General features: G+C 47.5%; 1 protein-coding gene across 1 annotated transcript; it reads left to right on the plus strand.

The window, feature by feature from the left end:
• The first annotated feature begins 3,106 nt into the window (after window positions 1–3,106).
• Window positions 3,107–13,769, plus strand: LOC101948352 (cytochrome P450 1A5). Its single transcript, XM_005309233.4, has 7 exons — window positions 3,107–3,249; window positions 6,814–7,678; window positions 8,246–8,372; window positions 8,910–8,999; window positions 9,089–9,212; window positions 9,983–10,069; window positions 11,977–13,769. The coding sequence occupies exons 2-7, from the start codon at window positions 6,833–6,835 to the stop codon at window positions 12,281–12,283; spliced, it is 1,581 nt and encodes a 526-aa protein (XP_005309290.3). The 5' UTR covers window positions 3,107–3,249; window positions 6,814–6,832; the 3' UTR covers window positions 12,284–13,769.
• Window positions 13,770–22,467: the final 8,698 nt, after the last annotated feature.

The following is a 22,467-nucleotide window of genomic DNA, read 5'->3' on the forward strand; positions in this document are numbered from 1 at the left end:
GACCCTGCGCCTGTCTCTTCAAGAAACAAACGCTTCTGCTGGGCCTTTCTGCCTTACTGACTCTGCAGCCCTGGAGGGCTCCTGCAGTGCCCGGAGAGGGTGCCCGAGCTCGTTCTGCTGCAGCCTGCCTATGTCTCAGCCCTCGCACAGCCAGCGAGCCCCCAGGGGGTGGCGTGGCGGCTATCAGCACTGGCATCAGGTTATATGTTCCTTGCATGCTAAGCGGCAGTTTGGGCGTTGGGTAATTGTTCCCCATCAAGGGTCGCGGCTGGAGTGTGATTTGGCAGGTGCCTGCGTGCGGGAAATTAGCTCAAGGGGTGTTGACAGGATATTGATACACAGGGACTGTAACCCCCCCCCCCCCTCCGCCGCTGTTTTCTTGTGAGCACCTGGCTCTGCATGCGAACATGCGTTAGCTCTTTACAACCCTCCCCCTTCCCGCCCCCTCCAGCATCCTGCCCCAAAGCCATCCATGGACAAACAGTTGGGGAGAATAAAGAACACACTGTAACAGGGCGCTGTCCCTTTAAGAGTCCTCCCATAGCGTGACTGAGTGACCAGGGCGTTACAGGTTTGTCCGGAGAGTTTAATTATTCGAGGCCCCTTCTCACGCGATCCCCCGGAGCTCAGTGGCTGCATCAGAAGGCTGCCCCCTTGTCCCCTCCCCAGCACAACCCGGGGGGGGGGGATAGGGAGCGAGGCAAGGCAGCTCAGCCCTCCCTCCAGGCTACCCGCACCCGTCAGGGGGGCAGGACTCCAGCCCTGCTGCCCAGGGGCCCGATCCTGCTCCCAAGGAAAGTCAAGGGAGTTTTGCAATCGACTTAAAAGGGAGCAGGACTAGAGTTCTCAAGGGAGCCAGCCAGGTTACTTTCCATTAGCGCAGCGCATCCGCCACCCTCCAGCCTCTCCCCCTCTTTAACCGGTTTGGTGCCGGGACTTCGGCTGAGCCTATTGGAGTGAATACTCCGTGGGCCCGATCCTGCCTCCCGCGGGGTGTTTTTACCCAATGACTTCAGGGGGATCCGGATCGGACCCTGCATTAGCTGACGATATTGCAGACGCGCCTACTGTACGTTGTCTCTCTTTCATTGCCCACTCGATTTAACTGCAAATTAAGAGAGACCTGGCTAGTGTGGAAGCAGCACCTGGCTGTGCTGTCATCTCCTCCCCCCCCCCCCCACGCGTGATCAGAGCTGCTGTGGCTGCTGGGAGCTTTCCGTGAGGATCGGGGGCTTCCCACAGGTTGCCCATTCGTGCAGTCCCCTGCTCCTGCTAATCTGCCCTTGCGCCCTCCTGCCACGTTGCAAAAGGTGCCTTTGGAACAGTGACCTCCCCTCCCCCTGCTCCACCGCCTCATCCCCCTGCAGCTCCCCCTCCCCTTCTGCTCCCCAATCTCTCCCGGCTTGTTTGCCCGGGGAAAGTGGTGAAACGGAGCCAAAGCGCTTCTCACGCGAACCTCACCAATCTTTAACTTCGCCCGGCTCAGGGGCAGAAAGCTGCTGCCTGAACAACGTTAACCCCCTGCGTTGGGCGCACAATCCGGCCCCTCTTTCCCCGGCCCCCAACTCCCCGGAACCCTCGCTCCAGGGCCAGGAAAACTTTGCTCCCCAGTGATCAGGGATGACACCCCTACTCTGCAGCCCTGGGATGAAATGGAGCAGTGCCTGGGGCAAACGAAAGAGGAACAGAGCAGCGGGTCCCCTCCAGGGTGAGATGGGGGTGGGGGGAAGGTGTGTAAATGGGACTTTCCTTCCATACCCCCGCTATGAAACTTTCCAAGTACGAACCCCACTTTCCAGGGTTACTGTCTTCGCCCGGGCATGTTACAGACGCTATAGAAACACACGGGATGTGGCTCTGCCCCTAATCGGCTCAGTGGCTAATTAGTGGGTATGCCCCAGCCCTCGGGATTTTAGGAATCCTTTGGCCTGGCTATCAGGCCCCCGCTTTTCTAATAATAAAAGGCATTTTCACGTCGGCTTTTTGCTCAACACCCTCCGCGCTCCGCAAAGGCAACCCGGGTCGATTCTCTTTACAGTTGCAATGGTATGAATATTTGGCCCCTTCCGAGAGAAATCAAAGAACAACGAGGTTTCTCCTATTCACTGGGGGCCAATGCCCTGTGGGGAGAATGTCCCTTGGAGCAGAGCAGCCGGTCAGTAACTTCAGGAGAGGAGGATACTTCTGGGGCCACTGGCGGGGGAGGACGAGAAGCGAAGCGCTAAGCTGTCTGTGCTAAGGGGAAGGGTGTCTGCACAGAGATCGCCCGAAGAAGAGCTCCGTGTAAACTCCAAAGCTTGTCTCTTTCACCAGAAGAAGTTGGTCCAATAAAAAGGTTACCACCACCACCTCTTTCTCTCACAGATCACAGTGACAGCCGCTAGAATGGCACCCCCGCGCCATGGGGGGTGTGGGGGGTTAGGCTAGTGACTCCCCCCCCCCATCCCCCAGGGCTGCGCCGGGCAATAGAAGCTGTCGGGCACCGCTGTCGCCAGCCTCTGCCCTGGATACTGATGTGTTGCTGTACAGGGTTCTTGGGGTGGAGGGTTAGGACTGGTTGGGTATTTTGCGCACCAAAGCCACCAGGCGCATTCAGCATTCTCGGAAACACTCTGAGCTGAGCTCCTGAAGCCCTCACGACTCCGGGCACAGAGATGCCCACCCGACCCGACCGCCTCCCCCTCTGCCAATAAAGACTCCCCAGCGCTAGTGAGCTCAAGGACGAGCAACAGCCGAGACCCGGGGATTCGGGTTTCCAGAAGCAGGATGGAGGAGTCGCGCTCTTGCATGGACTGAGCCAACCGCCCCTTCTCCCGCGCTTCCTCCAGCAGGCGCAGCGGCCTCAGCGCTGGAGAGCCCCTGCTTAGTGCTTCTGGCACTGCACTGACATCTGTCTGTGCTGCTGCTCGGAGCGAATCCCTGGCGCTCTCCGGGGATCCTGTCCATTGCAAACCACAGCGGTTGTTATGATGGGGATGGAGCTGCTAGTCATTACTTTGCAGTTGGAAGCTTTGTGCACACTTTTGACACGTGACGGGAGGATGATCGGCCAATCAGGGTGCAAGGAGGCGCATATAAAGCTGGCAGAAAGTGTCACTTCAGTCAAGTTGCTGGGGAGGAGCACCTTGTATCTCTCCACACACACACACAAGCCGCAGACCACGGGCATCTCCAAGCTGCACCCAGGAGCACCCGACTCCTTAGAAGAGGTCTCCACGGCAAGCTGCGCCAAGCATCTGGGACGCACAGGTACCGCAGGCTGCTTTCCCCCGTTCCCCGTCTCTGCAGTGCTTCTCTGCAGATCCAGCCGCAGTGTAAACGCTGGGCGGGGGCTGATAAATGTGTCTGTCTGGTGGCTTTGCACATATAATGTAGAAAAGTCTTCCCCGCTCCCCCACTAGTGATAGAACTTCTTAGGCGCTCAAATTACCTGGAGTCCTGAGCTATCGTGTGATGCATTATCAGGTCAAGCTAAAAACTGTTTGCAGAAAATCAGAGTGGAACCTAATAGCTGGAATGATACCCTATCCCCCTGAGCATGTAGCTTGCAGATGAAATACCATGGGGTCAGTTATAACTCTGTCTCCCACATTCACAAGCAAGAAGTCATGCAAACAGTCATCTCCAACATCCTGCACTGATATATCTTTGGCAATAATTAAAGGCCAGGTCTTGCTCCTGTCAAAATTATTAGCAAAACTTCCATTCAACAGCAAAAGGATGGAGCCCTAAATCTTCTGCCACTGACTTATTTGTCTGGATGGGAATCTCATCAGTTAAGAGCACTCTAGCCAAGCTGGGTTTGTATGTGTGGGTGTACAAGAGGAGTTTTCCAAAGGGTTCCCATATTAAGGCTCTGACCTCTCTTCCTTAAGATTTGGATGAGTAAGCAATATAGGATGCTTGTTGGGGGGGATGACTCAAAACCTAGACATCTCCTATAGAAGGAACAAGAAATGTAGACAAAGGGAAGTAAATAGTGTCTGGCAAAACTGTTCTAAACCCCACAAATTTGCTTTAGATCAATTCAGATGGTCTGATTTAAGTGTCCCCAAAGATAGGACATTTAGAAAGGAGGACATCTTATGAGAGACCCTTATTTTCAGATCCACCTCTGCCCACTGTGCCTCGCTTCTGCAGGGAAGCAGTGTCTTCCTTGGGAATTGTCTGGCTTCCTTGTAGGGGTGGAAATCCACCGCTTAATGTTTTCCTAGTCTCTAATTATTTCCTTTCACTAAATAATTAGGAAGACTGTTCCTGTTTTTGCATGAAATAAGCAAATGTCCATTCAGTGATGGGCACAAAAGTCCAGTCTGGGTTTCCTGGTGACTTAAAAAAAGCACCCCCCACCCAGGAGAACTGACCCCTTTTAAAGAGTCTACACATCATCTCCTTGTTCTCAGTGAATGAGCAGACTCTCTTCCTTCAGTGTCAACTAGGAGATGGAAAAATCTGGACTGATTTCCTCACTCACTAGCTTATATCTCTCCCTTCGTGGAAATGAGAGGCACTCCCTCCCCTATGTCAATCTTTAATGGGTGAATAGTGACACTAACAACCATACTGTGCTCTTTGGAACTGATAAGATCTAGTGTGTCAGAAACAAACACATGAAAGGAATCAGTGTCTAATCTGTGCGCTACTATGTACTGGTGCTGTAAGTAGAGAGACTGCTGCTCATTCAATAGACCCTTCTGGAGAGAGGCACACACTAGTTATAACGGAGACTCTTGACTAAAGCTGAACTAGGCTTTGCCTTTAGATTACACTCCCCCACCCCCACCCCCCCGGCATAAAGAAATGTGGTGTGGTCATACTAAGAATTTTACAGAGATCTTGATAGCCCCATCTCTCCCTTCTACATGTGCATATTCCTGGTGATCTTAAACTGAGATCAAACACTAAAGACCTGCATCCTGTGATACTCTCAGCAAGACTAGAGCTAGCAGACCCAGTGTTAGGGCCAAATTTTAACTTGGGTAACTACCTTCTATACTCCAGAATTTCCCCTTGGTAGCTCCAAGTCATTAAGGCACCTTCTCTTCATTCCCCTAGTAAATGCTGGTATAATACTGCCACAGCCTTTTAGGGAACCATGATGTTCCACTCCAGAAATGGCAACATTTCAGCAATGAAGTTCTTCTTGGCTATTCTAAGGAAAACCCTGCATGCATTCTTTAGATGAGCTGGGGTGGAATGCTACAGGGCTGGTGACCCCTAGAAAATCAATAGGACTCACTAACCATATGAATAAGATGAGGAGAATTTGGCCCTGTAAGCAGGTCCCTTTCAGTTCCTGGAAACCCTGCCTGGGTGAATTAAACAGCATACATAATCCATCAGAGCATCTGTATTATTTCTCCCTTGTGTGCCAAGTGTAACACCAACTGAATATAGCAGCAGCTAGGAGTCCCCCTCCTGCGCCCTGGTTCAATCTTGTATACGGCTTGCCTTCTTCTCCCGGCTATCCAGCTGATGAGCTAGTTACCTCATTAACTCATCAGGTTCTCTACAGATCCAAGCGATCTCTTCTAACCTTCCAAACCTGCTCAAACTACCTAACTCCCTCCTCCTCTACAGCCCGTTCCCTGGGTGCTCTATCTAAGGGTATTGTCTACACAGGGATAGAAAACCCACAGGCGGCCTCGCTCAGCTGACTCAGGTTCTCAGGGCTCTGGTTCCAGAGCTAAACACTTGCTGTGTAGATGTTTGGGTTCAGGCTGGAGTCTGAGCTCTGGGACCCTTCAAGGGTGGATGATCCCAAAGCTCAGGCTCTAGCCCGAGTCTGAATGTCTACACAGCATGTTTTAGCCCCACAAGCCTGAGTCCAAGTCAGCTGACCTGGACCAGCTGCAGCTTTTATCCCTGTGTAGACATAACCTAGCGACCAGGGAGCTAGCTTCCAACAAGGTCTGTTTATAGCTGTTTAATGGCACACTGTCATAGGCATGTAGTATGTAAAATGTTTTAGGATCCCTTTAAAGGCTTCTATATAAATGTAAGGTATTATAACTCTTGGGATGAAAGGAGCAAGATCTCTGGTCCTGGGATCATTTAGGAATAAAATCAGTGTGGCAAGTTTTTTCACTATGGTCATTTAAAGTAATGTGGTTCAAGTAGAAATAGTCTCTGGGAAATAGATGTTGTAATGAAATTTGCAACTGCATCTTGATAAGAACACTGTGTAAATTAGAGTTAAGGCAATGAATATTGTCACTTAGTGCAGAGGTGCTGGAACTTGGGCGGGGGGGAAACGGAACCCCTTGGCTTGAAGTAATTTCCATCATATACAGGGCTTACCGTTTTGTTCAGTGGCTTTCAGCACCCCCCCCCCACTATAAAAATTGTTTTAATGCCACTGACTTGGTGAAGCTACAAAAGCACTGTCTCTGGGAACCTGACTGTACAACATGTAGCACATAATGTTTAGAAAGCAACACTTAAATGTCCTATCCTATCTCCTCTTTGGTAAAGATCAAGGAGGATTATTTTGCTGCACATACATTTATATATCTTGTGGGGGTGTTTAAAAGGCAGTGATGTCCACAAACTCAGTGACTGAATAAACCCCACAACTGCAAAGTGGGAAAATCAATGGGACAACTCACAGAAAAGTATTACTCAGTCTGAGTACAGGGCATCATAACGTAACCCCAAGTAACTAGCGCAAGGTCATAAAGCAAGTGCCCCAACCAAGATTAGAATGCAGGTTTCCTGACTGCTAGCTTTATGAAGTAACCATCAGATAACACTGCCTTATAACCTGAGATGCCTTCTGGACTTTACCTCGTACCTTCTTTTGTTTAATTTTAGGGTTCTTAGTCCCTTGAAGATGAAGGCTGCAATGTCACTGGTGGGAAGCCAGGGCATTATCTCAGTCACCGAGATCCTTATTGCCTCTGCTGTCTTCTGTCTGACGTTCATGGTCATCAGATCCTTCCGGCAGCAGATCCCCAAGGGGCTGAAGAGGCTCTCAGGACCAAGGGGTTACCCCCTGATTGGCAATGTGCTGGAGCTGGGGAGCAATCCACACCTGACCTTGACTCGGATGAGCCAGAAGTATGGAGATGTGATGCAGATACAGATCGGCACCAGACCTGTGCTGGTGCTGAGTGGGTTGGACACCATCAAACAAGCCCTGGTGAAGCAAGGGGAGGTCTTCATGGGGCGCCCTGATCTCTACAGCTTTCGCAATATTGGAGATGGCCAGAGCTTGACTTTCAGCACTGATTCAGGGGAGGTGTGGAGAGCTCGCAGGAAGTTGGCCCAGAATGCCCTGAAGACCTTTTCTGTCTCGCCCAGCCCCAACTCTTCGTCCACCTGCCTCCTCGAGGAGCATGTCTCCAAAGAAGCTGACTACCTAGTAAGAAAGTTTCTGCAACTGATGGAGGAAGAGAAGAGGTTTGACCCCTATCGGTACATGGTGGTCTCTGTGACCAATGTAATCTGTGCCATGTGCTTTGGCAAGCGTTACAACCATGATGACCAGGAGCTGCTCAGTATGGTAAACCTGAGCAATGAATTTGGGGAGGTGGCTGCCTCTGGCAACCCTGCAGATTTCATTCCAGTGCTCCAGTATCTCCCTAGCCGCGCCATGAAAATTTTCAAGGATCTCAATAAGAAGTTTGACTCCTTTGTGCAGAAGATTGTTAAGGAGCACTACAGCAGCTTTGATAAGGTAACAGGCTTGAAGGTGATTCATTTGCATCCATTTTCCTGCTCTGTCCTTCATTATCTGCTCATTGTCTTTTCTCTTTTGCTTTCTGGCTCATAAACAAATATCAGTTGAAGCAGAGGTTAGAGAAGAGGTAGTGGAGATCATGCAACATCTTCTTCTCTCTAGCCAAATAGCATTTCCCCCACCGAAACCTTACAAATTAAAACCCAGTTACTTCTTACAAACAGACTATTTAGAGGCATTGATTGCTATATTTTGCTATTAAATGTTTTCAATTGATTATAACTCTTTTTTTAATCTAAGTTTCATAGCTTCTGTAGGAAGCAATATAGTCCTCTCTATTATCATAACTTGGGACAAATAGCATTATCTGTTAGCTAATAACTGCAGGGGAGAAAAGATTATTTGCATGTCTGAACCTGCAGTGTAATCATGCTTTGGAGTTCACACACCTGTGGCAATGAGGCACTAGACTTTCCTCCCTCCAGCAGTGGACTGTTCTTGTTTAACTGCCTTAGTGTTTTGGAATTTGGTACCCTTTACAACCTATGGACTTTCCTATTTCAGGACAATATTCGAGACATCACCGACTCCCTGATTGAGCATTGTCAGGAGAAGAAAGTGGATGAACCTGCCAACATTCAACTCTCTGATCAGAAGATTGTCAACATTGTCAATGACCTTTTTGGAGCTGGTAAAAATACTTGCATTCAAATCCAAAGCAATCCCAGATTTTTCTGTTCCAATTTATCTCCAGGCCTTTGATTCATGCAACTCTCATTCTGAGGCATAAAGGATACTTCAGTTGGCTACTGTTAGGAGCAGAGCAGTTAAATTTTTACAAACGGAAAGCTTAGAAGTTCTTGAATCAAGAGTCTTTGGCAATTCAGTCCCCCTGAAGAACTTTGTAGGAACTGTAACCATGAAACAAGTTCTCAAGAGACAGTTGTGTACTGCTGTTTAGTGTTGACAATCCAGAGTTGGGATGATAAAGCTACTAGAGATGGATCTGAACTAAAATTTTGGGTTCAAATACCCTTGAGTTTAAGTTGTGGCACATCCACATTTTTGATTAATCTTACAGAGCTGACAAAAAAAGCGCACTGATACTAACATTAACAACTTGCAAAATTGGCCAAGAAATGATGAAAATCTAAAGTCATGGGGTTGTAAATTTCCTTTGACTTGTCTTCACATGATGACTAAATGCTTTTCCTTTGTGTCTGTCCAGGTTTTGACACTGTGACAACTGCGTTGTCCTGGAGTCTCATGTATCTTGTGACATATCCAGAAATTCAGAAGAAGATTCATGAAGAATTAGGTAGGTTCATGTTTTGTTATATACAGTTTCAAGGTCTGTGTCTCAAAGGCTGGGTTCCAAACAACTTCTTCCTCCACTCTAACCTGTAGATCAGACGATTGGCAGAGAGAGGAGACCCAGACTGTCAGACCGGCCCATGCTGCTTTATACAGAAGCTTTTATCTTAGAGATGTTCAGACATTCCTCTTTCCTGCCCTTCACCATTCCTCACTGGTAAGTCCTGTAACTGTCAAGGCTGGTTTGTGCCCTTTTTTTGGTGCTGCTCGGTGAGACTGGTCTTCTGACTCAGCCCCCTTCCTGTGCAGACTAACACCGAATTCTTTACCCTGTTCACCTTAACCACCTCCCAATATGAAGCCAAGTAAACCATACTCCTCTGTGGGAATAGTGCAAAAGGCACCCTCCCTCCTTAAGATGAATAGGGGGGGAAATACTTGGCAGCACATTTGAATTAGTTATTCAAACCCTTCCTGTGGCCGTACCTATACATGGGATTAACTCCAATCCAGCAACTGATGTGGCTGTATTGATGCAAAGGGTGGCTTTAGTTGGGGTTTGTATCTGTGTAGCTGCACTGGTTGTTGATTGCAAGCTGCTGAATCCCAAGTACAGTTAGTTTCACTTAAAACCCTGCAATTCACCTGATGCAGGGCCATTAAGAGCTATCGCATAGTGTCTTAATGTTTTCTTCTCTTCCTTGGGAGAAACCATGTGACCTGATCACTTCAACAGGCATTTATTTCCTGTGACAGGAACTTTCTTTTCTAGTAACATGGGTTTGGAAGTTCTCCTCCATTTTCCAGAAATGTTCACAATTAACTCTGCAAGTACAAACAAGGATGGGCTATCAACTAACACAAGTCTGAGGAATGCAAATAAGATGTACAAAACCGGACACTTCTCTAGAACTGTCACCTCACTTTGATTCACCTGAAAGGGGCCTTGCAGCTTTTTAAACTTAAGACAACCCCTGTTTCTTTCAGCACAACGAGAGACACAGTTCTGAATGGCTACTTCATCCCGAAGGACCTCTGTGTGTTTGTCAACCAGTGGCAAGTCAATCATGATGAGTAAGTTCAGTCAGACCAAATAAGATGGGTTGGTGCTAAAATTGTTCCAATGCCTTTATATCAATAAGCCAAATCTAGATGAGTCCTAAATGACTGTTCTGGATTATTGGGAATATGCTGCAGAAATTATTTCAATAGAAACCCTGTAAACAGGTTGAAGTTTCTGGTTGGGGGGGGGAGGAGCGATCTCACTGAGGATTTACTGTATGACTGGTAAACAATGGGTCTTATTCTTTTCACTTACACTAGTAGAATTCCATGGATTCGAATAGAGTTCTGACTTTCAACCTTGTGAGAGGAGAACTGGGACCTGTGTGGCTTTTAGATACTAATGTTTGAGCCTTTCCCCATACCCATATGCCACAGTAACTAATGTTGTTCATACTGGGCCTGCTATACTAACCTAGTTTAAGGAAAGCCATGCCTCACCAATCTTACAGTTCTTTCAGGGACTCAACAAACATTTGGATAAGGGTGATCCAGTCGATATTGTAACCTTGGATTTTCAGAGCTTTTGAGAAGGTTCCTCACCAAAGGCACTTAGGGCTACTTAGTTTCCTTGGGCTAAGAGGGAAGGTCCTCTCAAGGATCAGAAACTGGTGAAAGGGTAGGAATAATTGGTCAGTTTTCACAATGGAGAGGTGAACAGCGGGTCACCCAAGAATTTTTACTGGGATTTGTGCTATTCAACATATTTTTCTGGAAAAGGGGGCGAAGTGGCAATTTTGCAGACAATACAAAATTATTCAAGATATAGCCAAAGCTGAATGCAAAGAGTTAGAGGTATCTCACAAAACTGGATGAGTGGGCAACAAAATGGCAAATAAAATCCAAGGTTGATAAGTGCACAGTAATGCATATGGGAAAATCTCCCCCCCCCCCCCAAATTAGATGTTACCACCAAACAAAGATCTAGGTGCCACCACAGATAGTTCTCTGAAAACTTCCATTCAATGCACAGCAATGATCAAAAAGACTAACAGTATGTTAGAGACTATTCAGGAAGGGATAAAAAATAAGACGGAAAATATCATAATGCCGCTGTATAAATCCATGGTGCACTCACTCCTTGAATACTGTGTCCATTTGTGGTTGCCCCATCTCAAAAAGGCTATAGTAGAACTGGAAAAGCTTCAGAGAGGGGCAATAAAGATGACAAAAGGGTATGGAATGACTTCCATACCAGAAAAGACTAAAAATATTAAGGCGGTTCTGCTTAGAAAAGAGATGGTTAATGGGGGAGGATATGACAGGTCTATAAAATCATGAATGGTGTGGAGAAACTGAATAGGGAAATGTTGTTTATCCTTTTACGCAACACAAAAACAAAGGGTCTCCCAATGAAATGAATAGACAGCAGGTTTAACACCAACAAGTGGAAGTACATTTTCACACAACGTACAACTAACCTGTGGAACTCATTGCCATTGGATGTTGTGATGGCCAAAAGTATAACTGAGTTTTAAAAAAAAACTGGATAGATTTGTGATGGATAGGTCCATTATGGATGGTCTGATATTCAATTGGCTTTCCCAGGAAAATTTCAAATTATGAAACCTCAAATCATCATTTAAAAAAAAAAATTTGAGCCCATTAATGACTTGTTTTCCCCTCAGCTGAAACTATATTGCCTTTGGTCACTAACATAATGGGTTAAATTCATCCCTGGTGTAACTTCATAAACTTTCAAGTAAGCAACACCAGAGCTGAATTTGGCACAGAGGATTTTGTTGTTGCAGTGCTAAAAGTAAGAGCACGAATGAATAGTAAAAGTAGTGGGATGTGAGGTTGAAAACTATTGCCATGTTTCACATGAGTCTGTTCTGATGCTATTCATGCTGAAATGCCTGCTTTCCTAGTAATCCTTCAGATGATGGTACAACTACTGTCTTCTCTTTCCATTTCAGGAAGCTTTGGAAAGATCCATCTACCTTCAACCCAGAGCGTTTCCTCAATGCTGAAGGGACTGAAGTAAACAGGGCAGAGAGTGAGAAAGTGATGATGTTTGGCTTGGGGAAGAGGAAGTGCATTGGTGAGTCCATTGGCAGGTGGGAGGTCTTCCTCTTCTTGACCACCCTGCTCCAGCAACTGGAATTCAGCGTATGTGATGGTGAGAAGGCAGACATAACACCTCAGTATGGACTGACCATGAAGCACAAGAGGTGTGAGCACTTCCAGATTAAACAGCGCTTTGAAGTAAAGAAATCTGGGTGAGCTGCAGATTCTCATTGCTAGGACACGGAGGGGAAATGCAACATCACAATATTTTGGCTTTTGGAAACTACCACCCAGACTGCTTTGAAGGCTGACATGCTCTAGAGCATAAGATAATACAAGCCATGTTGACTTTGCATCTGTACTGACATAGTGGAGGTTCTGACGTAAATGTACTCTATCTGCTGCTGTCTATTGGCATTCAAAGACTGTATTACAAATGACTCAAAAATTGGCAAAGCCTGCCAAGTATACCCTGAGGAGCATGCCCTATAGTGACATCTGACACTTCAATTAGCCAACTCCATCATTCTTACCTGTAGAAACAACAGAATCGGGCAACATGCTTTGATCATGCAGCTGATCTTGAGAGGTTTTACACTGAGTATCTTGAGTTCTCTGCTGAACTTCCCTTAACATCCCTGAGGTGTAGTCTTTTTATGACAGGCACCCAGGTTTTTGTGTGTGTCTTAGTTTAGAATAAGCGACTTTAGCCTAAGATTATCTCTGATATGTAACCAGCTGGCTATGGCTGTGAAATATATTGAATATAGAATCAGATGTATAACATGTAAACAGAACACATTTTTGCAGCCATTATTTCTAATATCATTGGCTCATCTCAGTTGTCTAAAGGTTTTGAGGAGAAACATAACCAGCCTTCTCCTAAATGGCTGGGATGAATAATTTTCAGATTAGGAGTCATTTGTGAAATTTCCAATCTATTTGTGCTGGCTGAAATGCATCTTTTGGCAGAGAGCTAGCTCAATACCCATGCACTACTTAAGTCTTATTTAGAAAGCTTGTGTGAACTTAAGTGTTGCAGAGAGGAATGTCACCTGCTGTGTGGCTGGTCAGCTAAATCACATGGTATCCTTCTCCCTGAAATATTTTAAAGAGGAGAATAGTGAAACATGCTTATCTTGTAAGAAAATTCATAAAACTGTTGGGATTTGTGAGCATTTCCTTTAATACTTGGCAATTGTCTGGATACTTGTAAATAACTCCTAGCAAACAACTTGATACTGTTGTACACAAAAATAATATTAATTCAGCGGTCTTACTAGACCAGGTCTATTCATCTAACAAATACCTTTTTCAAAGTCACAAGTTAAAATGGGTGAAAACAAAGGACAGACAGTGCGAGGGGAAACCAAAGACATTATTTGCCTTCAAACTGTGTATTGCTGTTCTTAAAACTAGTTTTTAGAGAGAATTGGTAATAGAGTTATATATTCAGTCTAGTAAAAGGGGAGGAGGGACAGTAAGTGGGACTCTATCTTATACTGACAATCTCTGCTGCATTCCATATGTCCATCCAGAGTAGATGTCTTCATTACAAATAAAGGAAGCTTATGTCCATGCCCACAGCTTGCTTATTTTGTACCTGGCTGAAATGTGATCTGTATGTAATAGTTTCATTTAACTGATAAAATATCTAAGAATTACATGTAGAAAATCTCTGAAATAATAATCATTAACATGAGATGCTCTTGATTGTTGCCTGAAAGTCTGTGTGCCATAGGTAACTTCAACAAACTCAATCGCATGTTACTGATCTCTTCCTCATTTTCAGGGGCCTGATTTAGGCACTTTTGCATCCAGCTTCTCTGTTCTGATATCAACCAGCTGTTACCTCACTGTAGGAACAGTCCTGCCAATAAAGACAATGAGAATTTTGCAGTCCTCACTGAGACTAGATCAGGCCTTTTCTCTGCATACAGAGAATGTAGCTATATTCAGGCCTAATCCAATACTTATTGAGGTCAGTGGGGAATTTTTGACTCTATGTACCATGAGCTATAAAGCCAGTTCAGCTCCTGCTTTCACTGAAAGTCAGGCCTAACCCTACTGAGATCAATACTGTTCCACTAGTATAAATAGGGTTACCATTCGTCCGGATTTACCCGGACATGTCCTCCTTTTTGTTCTAAAAATAGCGTCCGGGGGGGGAATTTGTAAAGCACTCACAATGTCCGGGATTTCGCCCCTCCCCCGGCAGAGCAGAGCGAGTGGCTGGGAGGGCTGCAGGAAAGTCCCGGCCTGGACTCCGGAGCAGCTTCCTCCTCCCACCCCCCCTCCCTGCATTCTGAGCCGGCAGCAGCTCCTCCTCCTGCAGCCCGGTCCCGCAGCCCTGTGCAGGGCCAGGGACCGGGTTTTGTTGTGCAGGGCCAGGGACCGGGTTTTGTTGTGCTGGGGAGCTCACCCATGTGTCCGGCTGGCACAGAGCCCAACACCCTGTTCTGAGCAGCAGGGTAAGGGGGCCAGGGGGCAGGAAGGTTCTGGAGGTGGCAGTCAAGAAACGGGGGGGGGGCTTTTTGGGGGGAGTGGAGAAAGTTTTGGGCAGTCAGGGTACAGGTAGGGGGTAGGGTCCTGGGGGGCAGTTGGGGGGGGTCTTAGGAGGGGGCAGTTAGGGGACAAGGGGTGGGGGGCTGGGAGTTCTGGGGGGGAGCTGTCAGGGGGCAGGAGTGGGGAGAGGGATCGGAGCAGTCAGGGGACAAGGAGCGGGGGGGTAGGGGGCTGGGAGTTCTGGGGGGGAGCTGTCAGGGGGCAGGAGTGGGGAGAGGGATCGGAGCAGTCAGGGGACAGGGAGCAGAGGGGTTTAGATGGGTTGGGAGTTCTGGGGGGGGCTCTCAGGGGGTGGGAAGTGGTTGGATGGGGCGTGGGAGTCCCAGGGGTCTGTCTGGGGGTGGGGGTGTGGATAAGGGTTGGGGCAGTCAGGGGACAAGAGGCAAGGAGGCTTAGATAGGGAGTGGAGTCCTGGGGGGCAGTTAGGGGCAGGGGTCCCAGGAGGGGGCAGTCAGGGGACAAGGAACGGGGGGAGGGTTGGGGGTTCTGGGGGGGCGGGAAGTGGGAGGGGCAGGGGCGGGGCTAGGGCGGGGCTCCTCCTGTCCTCTTTTTTGCTTGTTGAAATATGGTAACCCTAGTATAAAATGGAACAAAGACCATAGTTTATGAATGATTGACTTTCACAGAATGCTTCATCCTTCTGTGTGTTCCCTCTTAGATACTTGTCTACACTGTCCCTGATGCGTAACAATCCAAGGGATACATCTGCATGGTTCAGGGGATACAATCTGGTTTGCAACTACTGCTCTGCACTTCCCTTTCTCTATGTATTACTTCCTACTCCCTGCATAACTTCCTTCTCAAAACAGGCAACTCACAAGAGTGACTGAAACTTGGCCATAAATATAGACTGCACCAGGCCCCAAGGAGTCATAGTATATGAGAGATTTCTCAGAAAACTGCACATACACAGTGGCATCTAACTTGTACATGGACATCCTACTAGAAATGTGTGTACACATACTTTTTGTGGCTATAATTACATATGCCACCTTCTCAAAACCTAGCCCTTGATGCTATGAAAATGTCCATACAGATTGTACTTGTTCAGAGCCATGTGGGTTCTAGGATAACTCAAAGCCACGCAGTTGTTACATGAGACTCTGCTTTAATGAAGCTACCTGTTCCTTAAACAGGTAATACAACACCTTCAGTGTAAATAATGGAAGTTACTTGTATTAACCCAAGGAAGAATGGGGACCCTGTATATACTTAAACACATCCAAGCAGTGACACCAAAAACCACTACTGGACACCCTCAAGCACACTTACTATGCTTTAGTCTATCAACTCCAGAGCAAGTTGAATAGTAAAAAATAGTTGAACACTGTAGTGAAGAAAAGTGCTAAACTGGCCTCTCTTGCTGAAGAGGCAAGCCCTTGTTAGTCAGCAATATTCAAATGACCCCCAGCTAGTCCCAAAACTGTGTACAAACCCCAAAAATCCATGAATTTCAGCACAGTTGATTCCTCAACTGAAAATTCATTCCAAAAGTACATTATTCCAATAAGGTGAAGTTTTCCTCTGGATAGATGGTCTGTTCAAAGTCTATGTATCACCTCAGGTCCCAAATAAGCCCTACTTTGAGAACTGAGGTGGTGCATAAGCCTTGTGCTGGTGCCCTCTGTCCAGGGTGAATTGCACCGCTGTTGAAAATTTTTCCTTTGACTTCCATGGCTGTATGCAGTGTAGTTTTAGTTGGATATTAGAGAGGCAAGGTGGGGGAGGCGATAGCTTTTATTGGACTAACTTAATAAAATGCTTAAGAGTTGAATAAACTATCATGACTGTTACAGTTCCGAGCAACTTCACCTGTATTTCCCTGCAGTGGTCCAGCAAGGGTCTCCACTCTTAGGCCCCTGGTTCCTTAGATATTACCTCTCTTGGGTGGAGACCTGCGACTCTCTCCCTTCTGACCAGGGTATGTCAAGCTGAACAGTTCCCTGCCTTCACTGTATATTTCCCAGCAAAGACAGGCTGCCTAAAACAGGCCTGCTTACTTTCTCTTCAGAGACAGAAACAGCGCGACTGCTGCAAATATAAGTTGCCATCCAACTCTTTCTAAGCAAGCCTACTTTATTCTTAAAGTAAAAAGCATTACAGAGAGCACACTAAAAACAATAAAAGAACTCACATATGTACTAATAAGTAAGGCCCTACCAAATTCACAGCCATGAAAAACATGTAATAGACTGAAATCTGTTTTTTTGTGTGCTTTTACCCTATACTATACAGATTTCACAGGGGAGACCAGTATTTCTCATATTGGGGGTCTTGATCCAAAAGGGAGTTGCAGGGCGGTCACAAGGTTATTTTAGGCGTGGTTGCAGTATTACCACTTCCGGTAGCAGCACAGAAATAAGGATGGCAGTATGGTATTGCCACCCTTACTTCTCTGCATGGTACGGTATTGCCACCCTTACTTCTGTGCTGCCTTTTGATCTAGGTGGCTGGAGAGTGGCGGCTGTTAGCCGGGCACCCGACTCTAAAGACAGTGCCCCGCTAGTAGCAGTACGGGTGGCAATACCCTACCATGCCACCCTTATTTCTGCGCTGCTGCCTTCAGAGCTGGGCAGCTGGAGAGTGGCAGCTGCTGACTGAGAGCCCAGCTCTGTAGGCAGCAGCACAGAAGTAAGGGTGGCAATACCATAACCTGCCACCCTTATTTCTGTGCTGCTGCTGCCAGCAGCACTGCCTTCAGAGCTAGGCTCTGACCAGCAGTCACCACTCTCGAGCTGCCCTGCTCTGAAGGCAGTGCTGCCGCCAGCAGCAGCGTAGAAGTAAGGGTAGCAATACCACAACCCCCCCTACAATAACCTTTCGACCCCATTCCCAGCTTCTGGCAAACAGAGGCTAGGGACACCATCCCTGCCCATCCTGGCAATAGCCATTGATGGACCTATCCTCCATGAATTTATCTAATTCTTTTTTGAACCCTGTTATAGTCTTGGCCTTCACAACATCCTCTGGCAAAGAATTCCACAGGTTGACTTTGAGTTGTGTGAAAAAATACTTCCTTTTGTTTGTTTTAAACCTGTTGCCTATTAATTTAATTTGGTGACCCCCTATTTCTTATGTTATGAAAAGGGGTAAATAACACTTCCTTATTTACTTTCTTGAATTAGTATGTGCATATTTCTCCAATGGGTGGAGGGGTAGGGTGGTGGCCTCAAGGGCTGATAACAGGGCAAGTTCATTACTTCTCCTCTCCCCAACAAGAGAAGGTACATGCAGTGCCACAACAACACATACACAATAGCCTTTTCAATACAATGTACCCAAAGGTATTAACCCTAATTCAATGAGGTTTAACTTAATTCAGTAAAGCTTATCTTAATTCCATAAGACTTGTTCAGAACTTACAAGATATTGTCAGTCTGTCAAAAAGCCAACATGACAGAGAGAATATTTAATCCTGCTTCTTACCTCTGGAGGAACTTTGCTTGAAACTGAAGCTCTGAACAAAGGACTGAACGACCAATCCAAGCTGTGGATGTACTCCAGAGACTTGACTTAAGCCAGCAGTTTATTCCACCACTGCTACAAACCTGAACCAAGAACTTTGCCATTACTGTATGTAATTGATTCCTTTAACCAATTTTAACTTTCACCTTTCTTTCTTTCTTTCTTTCTTTCTTTCTTTCTTTCTTTCTTTCTTTCTTTCTTTCTATAAATAAACCTTTAGATTTTAGATACTACAGGACTGGCATCAGTGTGATTTTTGGGTAAGATCTAAATTATATATTGACCTGGGTGTGTGGCTGGTCTTTTGGGATCAGAGGAACCTATTATTTGATTAGACTGATTGTAAAGAACCACTCATCTCTGAATCCAGTGTTTTTGGTGGTGATATAAGAACTGGAATGCCTGAGGAAACTGCCTTTATGTTTTCTTGTTAGCCAGTGTGGTGAAACAGGAGTTTACTTTTGTGGCTGGTTTGGTATATCTTATAAAAGAAAAACCACCAGATCTGGGTTGTGTTTGCCCTATTTCTCAGCAGTTCATCCTGAATTTGGCATCCTCAGTTGTGACCCACTAAGACATGGTTACACCAGCCAACCAGAGGAAAGTTTAGAAGCAGCCAGTCAGGGCCAGGCTGAGCCCTATAAGACGGGCTGCAAGGCAGAGAGGAGCTGAGTCTGTCTCTGGAGCTTGAGGGAGAACGACTGGTTGCCTGTAGAGAGAAGTACCTGGGATAGAGCAGTGCTGGGCAGGGTCAGGCTGGCTCCCAGACTGTGGCCTTGATACAGGGTCCGAATAGGTGCTGGGACTACGGAGAAGTGGCCCAGGGAAAGCAGGTAGCAGCAGAGGGGAAGGAGAGGCAGTGAGCGCTGCCAGCTATAGGATCCCTGGGTCGGGGCCTAGAGTAGCAGGTGGGCCTGGGCCCTCTCCTTGCCCCACTGGCTGCCGAAGGAAGTGGCCAGCCAAAGGACTGCAGTTTGCCGCGAGCGAGGGGCTGGACTAGGGGCCTGTGACATTCCCCTCTGGTGTTATCCGGACTAGTGATCTGCTGGGTCACTCCAATCCTTGACTGTGGGAGCCAGCCTTACCCTACTATGCTGTGAAAACCCCCACTCCTGGGCTGTTCACACACAGCCTCTGGCATGTAAGCTAGGGTAATCAGATGTCCCAATTTTATCGGGACAGCCCCGATATTTGCTTGTTTGTCTCGCGTCCCGACCAATGTTAGGTCGGGACACTGGACAAACAAGCAAATGCTCTGGAGCCTGGAAGTGCTTGCGTCCCCGTTTCCCCCCCACACCCCGCCCCAACTCCGCCCCCTCCTTCCCCCATTGGCTCCCTCCCCAAATCCCCGCCTCTTCCCCAGGCTCGCCATTCCTCCTCCCTCCACAAGCGCTGGAGGGAGGCCCCGGAGACGCAGGGAGCGTGGGGCCGGGGTGAGTGAGAGTCCGGCCTGGTCCCAAGCGCAGGCAGGACTCAGTCGGGCGGTAGGGAGAGTAGGGGGGGCGGCCCGCGGGGCCAGGCGGCGGCTGTTCTCCCCCCCGGGCAGCGGGAATTGGGAGCAGCCGTTGCTGCAGCTCCCACTGCCATGGGCGGAGGAAGCAGCCGATGGCCAAGCTCGGCGGCTGCGGCTCTGGCGCCTGGGCCGGAACCCCCCGAGCCTGGGCCTGTTGCGGGGACCCAGCAGTGCGCACGCTGCGCCCAGCCCCTGGCCAGTTGCGTCTGGGCTGCAGCCCAGCTGATGCAATCCCACGGCGGCCCCGGAGTAGGGGCAGCAGGGCCCAGCCCACCTGTCCTGCTTGGGTCCCGCAGGCCGCCCCCTACTCTCCCTACCGCCTGACTGAGTCCTGCCTGCGCTTGGGACCAGGCCGGACTCTCACTCACGGCACCCCGCTCCCCCTGCATCTCCGGGGCCTCCCTCCAGCACTTGTGGAGGAAGGGGTGGAGGGTTTTTTTTTTTTTTTTTTGCCACCTTTTTTATTTTTTACCACCTCCCCCAAGCCCCCCTCCCTCCCCCGCGTCCCAATATTTGACCTGGGTGATCTGGTCACCCTAATGTAAGCTACTCCTTGGACTGTGCAACCGAATGGCACTAGCCAATATCTCCGGTGCCAGACACAACCCTAGGAACCTCCATCTTGCAATGTCCAATTATGCCTGCTGGACGCTGCAAGCTTATATTAGTTCACCAATTTAACAAAGACATTGATATATACCAGGCTTGTTATCCAAAGGGGAGACTCTGACATGCTTCAAACAAAACACACTGCTTCAGGTAGAATAAACAAACACATTTATTAAATATGAAAGATGGATTTTAAGTGATTATAAGTCAAAGCATAACAGGTTGGATTTGGTCAAATGAAATAAAAGCAAAATGCATTCTAAGCTGATCTTAACACTTCCAGTGCCCTTACAAACTTAGATGCTTCTCACCACAGGCTGGCTGGTTGCCCTTCAGCCAGGCTCTCCCCTTTGATCAGTGCTTCAGTCGCTTGGTGGTGATGTCTGTAGATGGAGGTGGAAGAGAGAGGAAGAGCATGGCAAATGTCTCTCACTTTTATCATGTTCTTTCTTCCCTCTTGGCTTTGCCCCCCCTTCAGAGTCAGGTAAGCATCACCTCATCGTAGTCCCAAACTGACCAAAGAAATGGGGGTGACTCACTTGAGAGTCCAACAGATCATTTGTTGTTGCCTAGGCCAGTGTCCTTTGTTCCTGTGAGGCTGGGCTGGGTTTGTTTCATACATGCCCTGATGAGGTGTGAACTGCCTCTCTGCTCTTGGAGAGTTTTTGCCTGGGTTTGCTTTAAGCCAAGAGGACACATTCTCAGCTTCATAACTATATTCATGAAATTACAACCTACAACATTATTATAACATTACTATAACAACAATTACTATAATATTACCATAACAACAATGCTCAGTACATCATGAGCCTTCCGAAGACACCCAACATGACAAACTTTGCATTGAATACCACACAATCATATTATAAGGATGGACATGGGAGTGTAGGGTTTTCCCACAAGGTACAGAATGTCACAGGGCCAAAGTTCGCCCAGCGAGAGGCTGGGTGAAGGACTGCCAGTTCCCCTGGAAGGGGGAGACAATGGAGTTGGGGCACAGCCAGAGGCATTCCATGAAGAGGACACCGCGGTTCAGGAGTGATGCAGGTCCCCACAGACAGCAGAGACAGTGGAGAAGCAGCGACCGAGAACGAGACACCACAAGAGGAGGGCACCCTGCTGATGGACAGAGTTAATTCCAGGCCCAACTAGCAGGAGGTGCCACAGTGGTGAGCACAACCCGTTACACAGGGCCAGCATTAGGGGGTGGCAAGCAGAGGCCCAGCAAAGCTAAGATACATGCAGAAGCTGAAGCCCGAGCCCCGCTGCCCTGGGCCGAAATCAGATTCGTGAAAGGGGTATGGTAGTTTGGAAAGATTGAGAACCACTGTACTACATCATATGCATCATGTGGTCACTTCACCAGATCAGTTGGTGGCTCTGTGGTCATCTCCTTAAGGTGGTAAGTGAAATGACTTGTCTCTTCAAAGAAGCTTTCCTTTCACAATGACCTTTATTGTTCCCACTGTCACCTTCAGCTACTGTAATTATTTTGTTTTTCATATTGTCATAAGCACAGCCTGCAGTTTAAGTTGGCAAGATCAGCAAGATCACAGATGAAACACAGTCTGTTCCCGCCACTGAGTTAGTAGTGAAACAAAATACGGCCATTTTCTTGAGTCATCCTGGGCTTCTGGTGGAAAACAGCTGGGTTCAATAGAGATGGAGGGAAAGTGGATAACATCATGGTATCTTGAAAGTGGGAATCTGATATAAAGAAGAGATACAGATGCCCAGGTTAGATGTGGGCAAAAGCTAGAGTTGATTTTGCAAGTTCATCAGTTGGATTTTGGCTTTCCAAATCAAAATCCAGACATGATTAAAGTCTGGATCCCATTTAGCCCGAACCCCCAAAATGTGAGATCGGGAAGGAAGTTAAATCCTTCTGATTTTAGCCCATCTTTAGTATTGTTATGAGTGGAATGAGTCCTGTGACCCCAAGCATGGTTGCTGGGCACACTTCGGCATTCTAAGAAGTCACTTTCTGTTTCTTACTGTTGAATGAGAAATGATTGTAATGTACTTTCTCATTTTGCTCTTCTGTCAGTGACTCAGAAGCGGCAGCCAGATGAGCTGAAATAATTAGACCCAACCTATGCGTGACAGCTGGCAGATCTGCCCTGTACCGATTCTTACACGGAATTCTGCTACACCTACTTATTACATAAGGTGGGAGGTGCCACCCATATGTTCTTATTGCCATATTGTTCATAAAGGAAACATCGGGTGGAAGAGAATCCCCTGT

This window comes from Chrysemys picta, chromosome 10 (genome assembly GCF_011386835.1).
Source record: "Chrysemys picta bellii isolate R12L10 chromosome 10, ASM1138683v2, whole genome shotgun sequence".
Classification (NCBI taxonomy): Eukaryota; Metazoa; Chordata; order Testudines; family Emydidae; genus Chrysemys; species Chrysemys picta.